Genomic DNA, 13,215 nt, shown 5'->3' on the forward strand with positions numbered 1-13,215 from the left:
GGCTAGATATACTCGGGTCATTCCCACGAGGACAGGGCGGCTACATGTTCCTATTCGTGGCGATCGACAAATTCACCAAGTGGATTGAAGCGACACCCACAGGGGAAATCAAGGCCGACAATGCCATCAAATTCATCAAAGGGATATTCTGCATATTCGGATTGCCCCACCGTATCATAACAGACAACGGCTCCCAGTTCATCAGTGCCGATTTCCAGGATTACTGCATCAGGCTGGGAGTCAAGATCTGCTTCGCCTCGGTTTCTCACCCTCAGAGCAATGGACAAGTCGAGAGGGCAAACGGCATAGTACTACAAGGAATCAAGACCCGCGTCTACGATAGGCTCATGTCACACGACAAGAAGTGGGTCGAGGAACTTCCATCAGTACTATGGGCCATGCGTACCACACCGACAACGTCCAACAAGGAGACACCCTTCTTCCTCGTGTACGGCTCAGAGGCCATGCTCCCCACCGAGCTACGACATCAAAGTACACGAGTACAGAAGTATTCCGATGAGGATCAGGAGGAGCAGCGATACGACGATGTGAATCTACTCGAGGAACATCGCGAACGAGTTGCCATTCGAGCAGCCAGCTACCAACAAGCCCTTCGCCGTTACCACGAGAAGCGCATCCTAGCACGCACGCTTTCGATCGGCGACTACGTCCTCCGACGGGTTCAAAGCCAAGCAGGGCGCAACAAGCTCTCACCCAAATGGGAAGGACCGTACATGATCACACAAGTTCTACGGCCAGGCGCATTCAAAATCGCAGACGGCGATGGTCGCGAGTTGGCAAATTCCTGGAACATTGATCAATTACGTAAATTCTATGTATAAGTCAATAGTATCCATACTTGTAAGACATCTTACAGCTTCAATAAAGCCTATTTTTCAGGTACAGACTACAATCAAAGTGTTCCTTCCCGATGATCCCTTACCCAGATGACACCTAGCGTTGAAACATATCCTCATGTCCCTTTACGCCGTCTTGACAAGGCCTCCGAGGAACCTAAGGGAACTTCGGCTGGGGACGCCCAGAGCCGATAAGGCCTTGTCGAATCCTGTAGAGACGAAAGACCATGTAAGATCTGGTCGTGTAAGAGTTCACGCCGTGCGTATTAACCAAGCCGTGTAATCGGAAATAAACTTTCCAACTTCACGGCTGGGGGCTAGGATCAGTGCTTGTTCAACCGAGGCAGGTCAAAGGTCCAAGAGCCTTATCTTCCGAGAAGAATTCTCCGATGACAAGGCTAGGGGCTAGGGAGAGTGTATAACTCAAACGACTGATCGAAGTCGCGAAGTGAGAAGACAGTCATACACACTACATCCAGAGTAAGAAAGCTTAGTTAGATAGATTTCTTTTCTATTCCACAAGTATTTCTTACAATTCCATCAAAATCCAAAACCATATTACACTTTTTCCAAAGACATTTGTCACAGGACATGGAGACTACCAGGAAGGCCAACGCCAGTCCATCGACTGGAAAACCTTCTCCGCCAGCGGCGCCATCGATTTCGCCAAGCCATCTATCTCCGTAGGAGTTCTCCGAGAACGAGAAAACCCTTCGCGGAGGAACTTGAGGTGCAGCTGCGGACAATGATCTCGTATGCAGGCCAACACGTGCCCCCCGGCATATCAGCTTGAGCGACGACACTCCTGCTTCAAGGCCTCGTCGATACGTTGACCGATGCCTTCGAGCTGGGCGCAGACCCCATTCAGCCACGAGATGTATTCGGCCGCCAATTCCTCGGGATCCCCACGGGGTACTCGGAGCTCTCTATAGACACTCGACATGGATGTGTAGCAACTCTTCAGATACGAGTTGAACCACACCTCACGACCCCGGAGTGTCTCTACGGCCTGGTCCTTTCTCACCTCCAGCATAGTCCTCCCGAGTTCCGCGACCTCAAACTTCGTCCTCCAATACTGGATGCGACAATCCTGGTCAGCAAGCGCACTCTCGAGATCTGCTCAGCATGGAAACGACTAAGTCAAGCTGCTCTTCTATCCCGAGAACACAACAAATCAAGTCGATCCAGACGGAAGGGCAAAGGAAATGGTAACAAAGACAACCAACCTAAGGGAGTCGTCGCCATGCTCGTTTCCACAGGCGAACTTCGATCTACATCGTCTTCCGGCACATGTGGCTCGGACACAAGTAACGGAACAACCACTGGCAACTCAGGCTGCCCGCGCTGCTGGACATCCTCGACATCAACATCTCTACAAAGGACAACAAAGTACTCGAGATCAAAATGCTAAACAAAGCTAAGGCAATGACCGCACACACTGGGGCGGTTGGAACCAATAAAAGTCTTACAAAGCATGACTAAAGAGTACAAGAGAGCTAAGACCCTACTCTTCAAAAAGCGGGAGGACGGACTCCCCCAGATCGCCGATCTCCTCCATCACATCCTTGCGCGCGTCGCTAGCCACCCCTTGATCCAAGATCTTCTGCAGATCGAGTTCAGGGTGCGCCAGCCTCACACACGCAAGGACGTGGCACACCCCGGTGTAGATCCCGTTAGACGTTTCCTCTCCGATCCTGGCCGCATGCTTGGAGGGGATCTCCTCCATCGCCGTCACCAGCTCCGCAAGAGAAGACGTCAGCGAGAACTCATCAGGATTCGCCGGGATGGTGGACTTGATACCGCACTCCCCGGCGAGCTGGTGCAGACCAGTATAGGTGACCCGCAACAAGCCACGGATTTCCGACAAGTTGTTCTCAAGCTCCGACATGCGGTGCTCGAGCCCCTGCCATTGTCGCTCGTTGCCGGCCACCAGTTCCCTCATCTTCTGGAGGTCCTCGCAAACCTCCGCCAGATCGCGCGCCAGCCGATCGGCACGCTCGTTCGCCGACGATGCAGCCGCCGCCCTCGCCTCCGCGATCTCGCGGCTAACACTGCGAGCACCAGCCTCGAGGAGGCGCCCCATCTCAACCTGGAGCTCCTCCCAGGTGAGGACGGCAGCCGGCGAACCATGACCAGCCACGAGATTGCTGGCTGGGCCGCTAGGTGTCGCCTCACGGCTCCTGGGCATGACTACGACATCCGTCGAGGCCACGGCAGGAGACGCGCTGGAGGTCCCTCCAGACCCACCTTGCGCCGCCTTCGCCCGTGCTGCCCTGCGAAAGGCTGCGATTGAGACAGAGTTCAACAAAATCACAAAACCTCAAATTCATTCACTCACTTCTCGCTGAGCGTCACAAACCGCTGCCGTCGCGGAGGCGGGGGAGACGCGTCCGAGGCCTGGAGTACAAACGATATGATGTGAGGTGGGAGTTTTCCGACTACGTGATCAAATAACAGGAGAACTTACCGGAGGGGTGGGTGTCTTCCGATGATGTCCGACTACAGAGGAGAATTTCCTCCCCTTTTTCGGAACGTCGCCGCCACTCGTTGTGGCAACGGCAGCAGCAGAGTCAGACGCCTCCTTGGCGACCTTCTCCTTCAGCGACGCCGCCACCTGATGGTCCACGAGCGGCCCGATGATATCAGTCAGAGGGAGAGCCTACGCTTCATGAAGTCATAATGCGATCCCGGAAGAAAAATGCAAAAGGACCGCTGAGTACACTTACATTGATGGCAGCATCGCGCTCGGCTGCCCCTTTCTCGCAAAGGGGGACGGGGACGTTGCTCGCCGTTGTCGGGCCGCTGATCATCAGTTGGCTAACACGGCACTCCACGGTTGCGCTATCCAAGCCTGTAGATCGAGACCAGAATCCGATAAGCCGGGAAGAACACGCGCATAAGGGAGTCAATTTAACTAAAAAGGAAATACCCCGAGGAGAAACCCGGGTCGCGCCCTCTGGCCCAGAATAATCAAATGCAGGATGGGCTCGAGCCTGAAGCGGCTGGATCCGCCTACCAATGAAGTCGGCAGCAACTTCATACCCCGACAACCCCCCGTTCTTGGAGGTCGTCAACGATATCGATGAAAGATTGGAGGGATGGGGTCAAGGCGGGTTTGGTGGTCCAAGATGGAACCTTGTCTGGTTGCTCCTCAGGAACAACGAATACCGGATCCGAATCTCTATATATTGAAATATATGCAGATTAGCATGCGATTAGCGGGGCCACGTGGCGCTGCGTGGTTCGTGCATACGCTCTTCCCGCGAAGGGCTAAAATGTAAAATATGATCTAGCGAAGGAGTAAAATGCAAAAAAGTTAGCCTCTCGTCCTCTCCTGAAGGGTCGATCGACCTCATGCCTCTTCCCCTTCCAATCGATCTCATCTCGACGCCTCCCGCTCCCAGTAACGGCGCCGGCGAGCCAACGACAGGGATCCCAGCCTACGGCATGACGCGGAGCGCGCACTGGAGGACGACGTGGAGCGCGACCGCGCCGAGGCCGCAGACGAGGAGGGCGAGCAGGACGATGGCATTGGTGTTGAACGACACGGCGACTGGACCGCCGCCGCCATGGCCGTTCTCGGCGGCCAGCAGAGCGCGCTTATCGGTCGTCGCCATGGCCGGCAGTGGTGAGCAAGCTACAGTGTAATGTTTGTTCAATTTATTTTCCTGAACGTGTGGTTGCTGATTTGTAGTGCGAGCTGTGCATTCATGGTGTTCGATGAAATGACCAAGAAAGAATATACCTTGTTCTTTCTTAGAGTTGCATTTGATAGCACAGTTAGGACTATTTTGTTGGATAGTGTATTAATTGCTCTATTGCTACTATACTACTTCTGCAGAAATCCAGGAGAAACACACAACTAGAAATTGCAGAATTTGATGCTAAGTTATGGAACTCTTATATGGATTACTAATCAGTTAAGTTATGTATTACTGATTCCATCGTGGCAGCAATCGAATTATACATGAGTTAGAGCTATTAGTATATATACAGTTAGCATAATCTGGAACAGAAATATTAATGCGCTAGAAGAACATAATCAGGAATGGTTCTTGACAAAACTCAAGTTTGATTTTTTTTTTCTGAATACCCTTTCTAATAACATTTATAATCATGAAAATAATTCTGCATTGATACATAGTTTTTTCTTTGGTCTCAATCCTGCTCAGTAGTTTATTTCGAGAGTACTTCTCCTCCTGACAAAAGAAAATGATCTATAAAAAGTGGCGCAATTTACTGACATTTGCATCATAATTGGTTAGTGCGCTCATTGCAACTTGCAAGTGTTCTATTCAAGGGATTGTCCTGAGTATTACTTCAGAAATTTTGAAGTTGCGATCGATTGCAACTGTTCATGATGACCACATTCTTAAGTTAATACATCATGAGCTTGTTATATTTCTATCCACATTCTCTATATATGGAAAAAATATAGTGTTATCTGAACATGGATTTTTGCGATTATCTGACAAATATATAAAGATAAAATATTTCCTAAAGAGATTTTTTTTCTCTGTATCCCTCTCCCCCATCCTTTTTGTTCTGTTGGGTGGATGTTATCACTTTGATGGGCCTATCAACAGGTTGTTCTATTATCATTTGAATGCACCCATAATAAGAACTAACAATTGACAAACAATAGTTTTCCTTTAGATCTCGAACTGCTGTTTCAATCTAAAAATAGTCATAGTTTTACTGCCATGTCTCTGATAGCTTTTGCTGCTGTGCCACTAGCCCACCAGAACAATCTGGCTTAACCTTGTCTCTTGCTCTTGATCTCCTTCTATAGTCAGTATAGGTCCAACTAATTTGTCTTCACCTCCTTATATTTATAGGGATATGCAAGATGCCAAAGATATAAATTGTTGCCGCCTACAAGGTGCTCGAAATCATGACCTCCGGATTTAAAATATGTGAAAGACTATGGTTCTGAAATTTTTTTGTGTAACTACATTGTTGTGTTTCTTCTTTGTGCCGTAGCTAGAAGCTAGACCGGAAACAACTGTATTCTTTAAAAAAAAAACTGTATACAACTGTGGTAGTATCAGGCTTTTTTATCTTAGTGAATTCATGTAAATATATATTTATCTATGGTTCTATCCAGTTTGATGATTGTTCTTAAAGGGTAATAGTTACTTTTTTTTAGCATAAGTGCCATGGAAGCTAATTTAGCTTAACTTGTTGCATCGGTTAATAACACCATTGAATATTTCATTTACCAACCTTTTATAGACATGAATTTTGGAAACTACTTAGCAAGTACACACGGGCTATAATGAGCGCGCCACTTGGCGCGCTAATTTTCTAGTCCTCTATCTGAAGATAGAACCACCTCCCCCACCATTTGCTGCGAGATGAGGGGCACTGAAAGGGGATGTATCGCGACTACAGGCCATCCCGAAGTCTGAAACCAACACACCCAGACACCTTTTTGGATTCCGTCCAGCGTAACTCATAGTAAAAGCGGAAGAGGTCAAGAAACGGCTCCACCCCAATGTAGACCTCACAAAGATGCGTAAAAATACTCAGGAAGGCGATCGAGTTGGGGTTCAAATGGAGCAAGGAAGGACCATAGAAATTCAAGACCAAAAGGAGAAATTCAGAAGGTGAAGGAAGAAAACCGCAGAGAATAAAGTCCTCAACCGCAACCATGCGACCCAGGACAGGCTAGGGTTCAGTACCTCCTACTTCCCTCTCTGCGGTCTCGCGACCGGGAAGGGCGCCATCCTCCTGCAGTTTCTTCAGTGACGCACTGGTGGAGGTAGACTTGTCGAGATCCATGGCCACCGTAGATCGCCGGAGAAAGGACCGAGATGAGTTAGCTAGTGTTTTTGCGGGAGCGAAGAAGACGAGGGACGCTTGGAAGCTGGAGAGTTTTTTCAACAGGCGGACCTCAAATTGGATCCCCAAAACTACCTTAAATAGACGCACCCCCGACGGTGCGAATTCCAAGGAAAGGAGAGAGATGGCCGCCAGAAATTTCTGGGTTCGTTACGCGCGGCTGTTTCTCGGACTTCAATTTAAATTCACTCATGACCATTGAGCTTCACCCGGCGTTGTCGATCACTCCTTGTCTCTCGGTCATCACGCCGAGAACGACAACAACTTCGACATCAGAAGTCACGATCGGTTTCACGAGTTCATTTAAGCAGAAGTCGGGGGCTACTGTCAGGGTTACGGGTAAGGTATACCCTCTACCCTTCGATATACGTCACGTATCGACATGGTATGCTCACGCGTATACGGACGTGTTCGGCATACGTTAAGGAAATTCATCATGGAGTTCACAGATGGAAGGAGTCCTACTCGGTCAGAACTGGGTCGTCATTGTGTCGTGTTCGGTCCGGCTTCTCCGAGTCCTACTTGGAGACAGTTGACCTGCGATATAAAAGGGACCCCCGGGAGGACCTAAGGCATCGAATCTCAGAGCTAACACATCCACCACAGCCTACGAAGCCGGAGCTTATCGGAGCCAAGTCGCCGGGAGATCTAGTCGGATCAATTCGACTACGATCTCATCGGTATCGTCGAGTTCTACTGTTTCATTTGTAATCTGTGGTTTCCACCATATAATCCCATATCAACTGGATTAGGGCTATTACCTACCAAGGGGCCTGAACCAGTATAATCCATGTTTCCTGTTTGCTTGATGTCGTACTACGTAGATCCTCGTACCAGCGTACCCCAATACCCTCTATATCCGGTCTACGGGTATCCCCCGTCGACAAATTGTAAGCCATAAAGGCTTATTATCGAAAACAAGGCTTATTATCGAAAACAGATAACTTATAGGTAAAACTTTTATAAGTGTATTTATAGTGATTTAAAAACCAGTGCTTAAAAAGAAAATAACGTTCAGCTACTATTGACAGTGTATGTATATAGAATGGCCGTATTGATATGTTTTTGACCTATAAAGTTTCCATTGTGTGAGGTGATTAATGATTTCATTCAGCGATTCTCTCATCATTTTTTTTAAACAGAGGCATAGAGCAGTGATCATCTATTAACAACAGAGTGGCATATTTTTCCTTTTTCTCCTGTATTACACATTTAAAGCAAGATAAAAAATGCTTGTTCTCCATGCGCAATGCAGACAAACAGATTATGCTACTTTGTACATCTAGGAAACATTGGGCACATTTGAAGATTATACAAAGCACAACAGCTCAAGATGATGATGTAAGTTCAGCATCTTGAACGAGACTACGGGCCATATTGTGGTACGTGGGCCGTGGAGGCCGGTCAGCCCGTCAATAGCATATACTTTTTGGGCCCGTAGCACTAAAGGAGTAAGACCATCCCAACACCTTATCCAAATTTTATCCTCCATATCCCGTCATTTATATTACATCCTCCATATCACACCCTTCTATATTTTATTAATATCTTTCAATAACCATATTTCTGTTTTTTTTCAAGGGCTATATTTTGAACAACAAAAATTTAGCGATATTATTTATCACGAATAATCTTTTAATATGAGTATATTTTAACTGACATATTTGTAATGTATAATTTTTAATTGCTATATTGGAATGAGTAAACCATTTTCTTTAAATTGGTATGTGCATTCTTTGAGTAATTTGCATGTGCCATCGTTAAAAACCGGTTTCGCTACTATTGTTAAAATGTGATTCGCTCGAATGCCACTCAAGCCGTAGGCATTCTCTAGAATGTCATTTTTGTTGTTTCTTGCGTTTGTAAAACATTTTTCATCCAAAATATTTTTCGTAGACGTTTTTGCCCATGGCTGTGGCCACTTTTGCACTGTCGCTGGTGATGCACCTGCTGCAGCGGTCCACCCCCAGATTTGGTACACCCCTCTCTCTCCACCTCACTCCAGGGCTGCACACTCCTCCACCATCTCCACCTACTGCTACCACAGAAGCAGTAAAACACCGACGGGCAATAAGGACGATGACAAGCGGGAGGTCGATCGGGAGATTTAGATGGGGGCGGGAACTCGATCCAGGCATGGCCATTGGGATATGGCATGAGGATAAAGGAATGCCGAGTTTAGCGGATGCGCTATTTTTGGAGTATGCGATAGCGTGTATGCTGAGGCTCATTTTTCACTTTCATAAGCTATTTCTCACATCGATGATCGGATAGATGATCTGTTAGGGATGCTCTAATAATACTAACGAACGTCGCTGATTGGGAGTAGAATATCACAGACATACACTAATCTCCGCTACTTTTACAAACATACAGTCGTTGTCCTCGTACGATTCCATGCACGGACGCTCCTAATTAAAAAGAAATTCAAACAAACCGCCCTCAAGAAAAAAAAAAGGTCCCGTAGAAAACCAAAAAAAATTGGTAGAAACAACTACGGAGTATTATACTGTAGAAAACTTAAACAGCCTACTCATGTATGGCGTTACAACATACAGGCATGTCTATAGTGCAAGTGTGCAACCAAGAAGAAGAAGAGTAAGAGAGTGAGGCAGGCAGTCAGGCCTATTAAGTTGGAGCCCATGCCAATATATATGCCAAGCATATAGCAATTAAATGGGCCGGGCCCCTTGTTGAAACAATACATGATGATCAGTAAAAAAGAAAAAGAGTTAGTAGTTGTAGGCGGAGGAGGAGGAGGAGGAGAGCCTGAAGCCGGCGATCAAGGCGGAGAAGGCGAGAGCGGCAAAGGCAAGGAAGGCGAAGCTGATGGAGGCTGCGACGACGTCCGTGAAGGTGTTCACCACCGCTGATCTCATTCGGATGGTGATCGGAAGAGCAGCCGACGACGCCGTTATCAGCAAGTACCCCACTGCCTGCAAGCATGCATGCACCAAATTCATTTCAATTCATTCCACTGTTAACTTAGTTTGTTCATCGATCATCATCATATCACAAAAAAGGTGGCGACGACTGACCGACCTGATCGCCGGCGAAATCAAGAAAGGTGGCGGCGTAGGCGGTGCCGGCGCGCATCCGGCGAAAGGTCCGCGCCGCCTGCAGCGCGGAGTAGAGGGAGGCGACGACGGCGACCCCGAGAAGGTAGCGATACTCCTGGTAGCGCGTGAACTCCATCCAGTCCCCGTGGCGGCATGAGGCCACGAGCGCCATGGCCACCAAGGCCAGCAGCGCCGCGGCGGCGCGTAGCACCAGGACGATCCCGTCGAGGCCGTCGTCGCCGCCGTGCGCCGGACGGCCGCTGTAGGGGTTGTACGCGGCCTTGTCCTTGTGGGCGGGCGGCAGAGGTGGCGGTGGCGGTGGCGGTGGCGGCGGCAGCGGTGACTTGACGATGTCGTCGGGGGAGGCGACCATCGCCATGCCTTCGTTGGCAAGCAAATCAATGAATCGATATGATATGATGGTGTACAAAGCAGCAGATCGATACACAGAGCTAGTGGTGGGCATCCGAAATAATTAGTTAATCTTTATATATAGTACTTAAAAAAGGTGGACTTAAAAATCATATATATAGCTGGTACTTATATACTCCATCCGTCCCATAAAAAAAAACAAATCCTGATTTCCGTGTCCAACGTTTGACCGTCCGTCTTATTTAAAAAAATTATGAAAAAAATAAAAAGACGCATAAAATATTAATCATGTTTTATCATCTAACAATAATGAAAATACGAATTATAAAAAATTTCATATAAGACGGACAGTCAAAGTTAGACACGAAAATTCAGGATTTGCTTTTTTTTTACGACGAAGGGAGTATACACGTAGCCGTAGGCATGGCAGGTAATAAGGTACGGAGTATGGGTAATGGTGGTGTGGAAGATGAGATCAATTTGCTTTGGTTTTATGGCTTTTTGATGGAGGAAGAAAGCTAAAGTAGTCTAGTAAAGGCCGGAAAGGCTGGTCTGGTCGATGTCTCTGTCGTCTCGTCTGGATGCTTGTTGAGCTGGTTAAGCAATCTGGAGACTGGAGTATTATGCATGCATGCTTGCGTGACAGATTAATTAGAGAGAAGATGAAATTAGTAGTAATTGATAAGTAATACAGTACTTTATCCGTTTCATATTATAAGATTTTATAGCATTGTTCACATTCATATAAATGTTAATGAATCTAGATACACATACTAGAAAGTCTTATAACTTGAAACAGAGACAGTAGTAATTAGCATTTGAAAAATACTATACGTACGACTAAACTTGTCTGACTTTAGAACGACCTTAACGCCGTGAGCTCGTGACGTTAATCTCCGTATAACCAAGCCATGTTGTCACCATACTCAGTTACGTGTTGAGTTGTTTTACCGTTTGATCGTACGCTGGTCGGACATACAGGTAGTACGTATAGCATTATTCTTAGCATTTCAATCTAGCACTTCACCCGTAGGATGAGGATCGGAGTGGGCCGCGTCCTTGTCAAAATAAGGCCAGAACGAAGAAGATTCAGGAATGTGGAGGCCGATCATATCGATCATATGGATTAATTAGTACTCGATTCTGACAGTAATGGAAATTAAGAAGCAAAGCAAAAGCGAAAAGGAAATTAAGCAGGTGGCTGGCCAGCTGGTGCATGGTGGGCCGGACCTGGCCCATATGTCACGTGACAAGCTGCTGCTGCTGATCGATGTTGCCATTGTCTAAAAAAAAAACAGAGAGAGACAGATCGACGGGCAGTGGGCAGAGAAGATAAACTGAAACCGCGTGGCGTGGGTGAATACTGAATAGAGTAGAGAGTTCCGATAGTACCCCTGGCTGTGGCGGGTAAGTTGCAGACTTGCAGTAGTGCAGTGCAGAGGATACCTTTGGGCTTTGGACCAACGGTGCAGTAGATTAGCAAGATCACGTGCCAGGAAAACCAGTTTCAACGGCTCCAAAACTACTCCAACCTTCTCTTCTCTTGCTCCAATACTCTCCTACGTTTAATAATAAAAAAAGGATAATTACACATTTAACCCTATTTTAAGGTCTAACTACCAATTTAACTCTGATTTTATCACTCTGCTTATTTGACCCTCCTTTTCAAAACCGAAGGTCCACTCTGATCCTCTTCTGTTAAGGGCATTTGACGGTGTTAAAAAAAGCCCAAAATACCACTACTACCCTTGCTTATTTGACCTCATTCTCCATCAACAACGGCAGTCATAGTACGTATTAGGGGCAATTGCAGCCGGCCGTCCTCCTCGTCGACGAGCCGACGTCGCCCCTCTGCAGCTACCGCCGAGCCAGCGCCGCCGTCGTCGGTCGTCTTCCTCGTCGCCGAGCCGACACCGCCCCTCTGCAGCTGCAGCCACCGCTCGTTCGCCGCCAGCGGCCGCCCTCCTCGTCACCGAGCCAACGCCGCCCGTCGTCGCCAGCGGTAGCCCTCCTCGTCGCCGAGCCGCCGCCTCTCCTCCTCCGCCGGCAGCGGCGGCCTTCCTCGTCACCGAGCGGCCGCTGCCCCTCCGCCGCTGCTCCTCCGCATCCGCCGCCAGCGCCCAGCGGCGGCCCTCTGCGTCGCGCCGCCAAGACGCCGCTCCTCTCGCCGCCCCTCCGCAGCCGCAGCTGCCTCTGGCCTTCCTAGTCGCCGAGCTGCCGCTCCTCCGCATCCGCCGCCAGCGGCGGCCCTCCGCATCGCGCCGCCGAGCCGCAGCTCCTCCCGCCGTCCCTCCTCCTCGTCGCTGAGCCACCGCCACCGCCGCTCCTCTTCGTGAAGCCGCCGTCGCCCCTTCCCCTGCCGCCGTGCATCGCTTCTACACGAGGACGGCGAGGAGAGCTTCTGGTGAGAGAGAGGAGAGAGAGAGGGAGAGGATAAGGAAGGACTGGCGAGAAATTTAAGGATAGGGTTAACATATACTAAGGGTATTTTGGTCAGTTGTGCTTGTAAATATATATATTTTTTATTTTGCTAAATGAAACCCTAGCGGTGCAGTCAAAACAGGTCAGATGACAACTTCGATTTTGAAAAACATGGTCAAATAAGCAAACTTGAGAAAGAAGGGTCAAATTGATAATTAGACTTCAGAACAAGGTCAAATAAGCAATTGTCCCTAAAGAAAAAACTCTCCTATGAACACTTTGACGACAATCCTCCAGATGGCTCAAGTTAAGGACTCTTTTGAATCGTACGAATGAAAAAACGGAGAAATATGAAAAACATAGAATTCGGATAGAAATGTAAGTATAAAACATAGGATTACAAAACACATGAATGATCGTTTGATTGGACCACAGGAAAAACACAGGAATCAGATGAGAGAGATAGACTCAAAGGATTTTTTCCAAGAGGTTGGACCTCTTGCTAAGTTTCCTCCAAAACCTATATGCAATAAGCCATTCCATAGGAATTTTGTAGGATTTATAAAATTTCAATACTTTGAATTAAAGGGTTACATAGGAATATTTCCTATAGGATTTCAATCATATGAAATTCCTTCATAATTCCTTTGATTCAAAGGGGG

The 13,215-nt window shown here is 47.9% G+C and overlaps 1 protein-coding gene across 1 annotated transcript; it reads right to left on the bottom strand.

The window, feature by feature from the left end:
- Positions 1–9,189: 9,189 nt before the first annotated feature.
- On the bottom strand, positions 9,190–10,259 carry LOC127780111 (CASP-like protein 4B1). The gene is made up of 2 exons (XM_052307061.1): positions 9,744–10,259; positions 9,190–9,637 (listed from the first exon to the last, which is right to left on the bottom strand). Exons 1-2 carry the CDS (start codon positions 10,224–10,226, stop codon positions 9,434–9,436), a joined length of 687 nt encoding a protein of 228 aa, XP_052163021.1. The 5' UTR covers positions 10,227–10,259; the 3' UTR covers positions 9,190–9,433.
- Between the last annotated feature and the right edge of the window lie 2,956 nt (positions 10,260–13,215).

The sequence above is a fragment of the Oryza glaberrima genome, chromosome 7 (assembly GCF_000147395.1).
Source record: "Oryza glaberrima chromosome 7, OglaRS2, whole genome shotgun sequence".
NCBI lineage: Eukaryota > Viridiplantae > Streptophyta > Magnoliopsida > Poales > Poaceae > Oryza > Oryza glaberrima.

Excerpts from the sequence above, each read along its gene's own strand:
- LOC127780111 (XM_052307061.1), bottom strand. The coding sequence starts at position 10,226 with ATGCCCACCACTAGCTCTGTGTATCGATCTGCTGCTTTGTACACCATC. Across the intron at positions 9,638-9,743 it reads TTGATTTCGCCGGCGATCAG|GCAGTGGGGTACTTGCTGAT; the intron begins GTCGGTCAGTCG and ends GCATGCTTGCAG.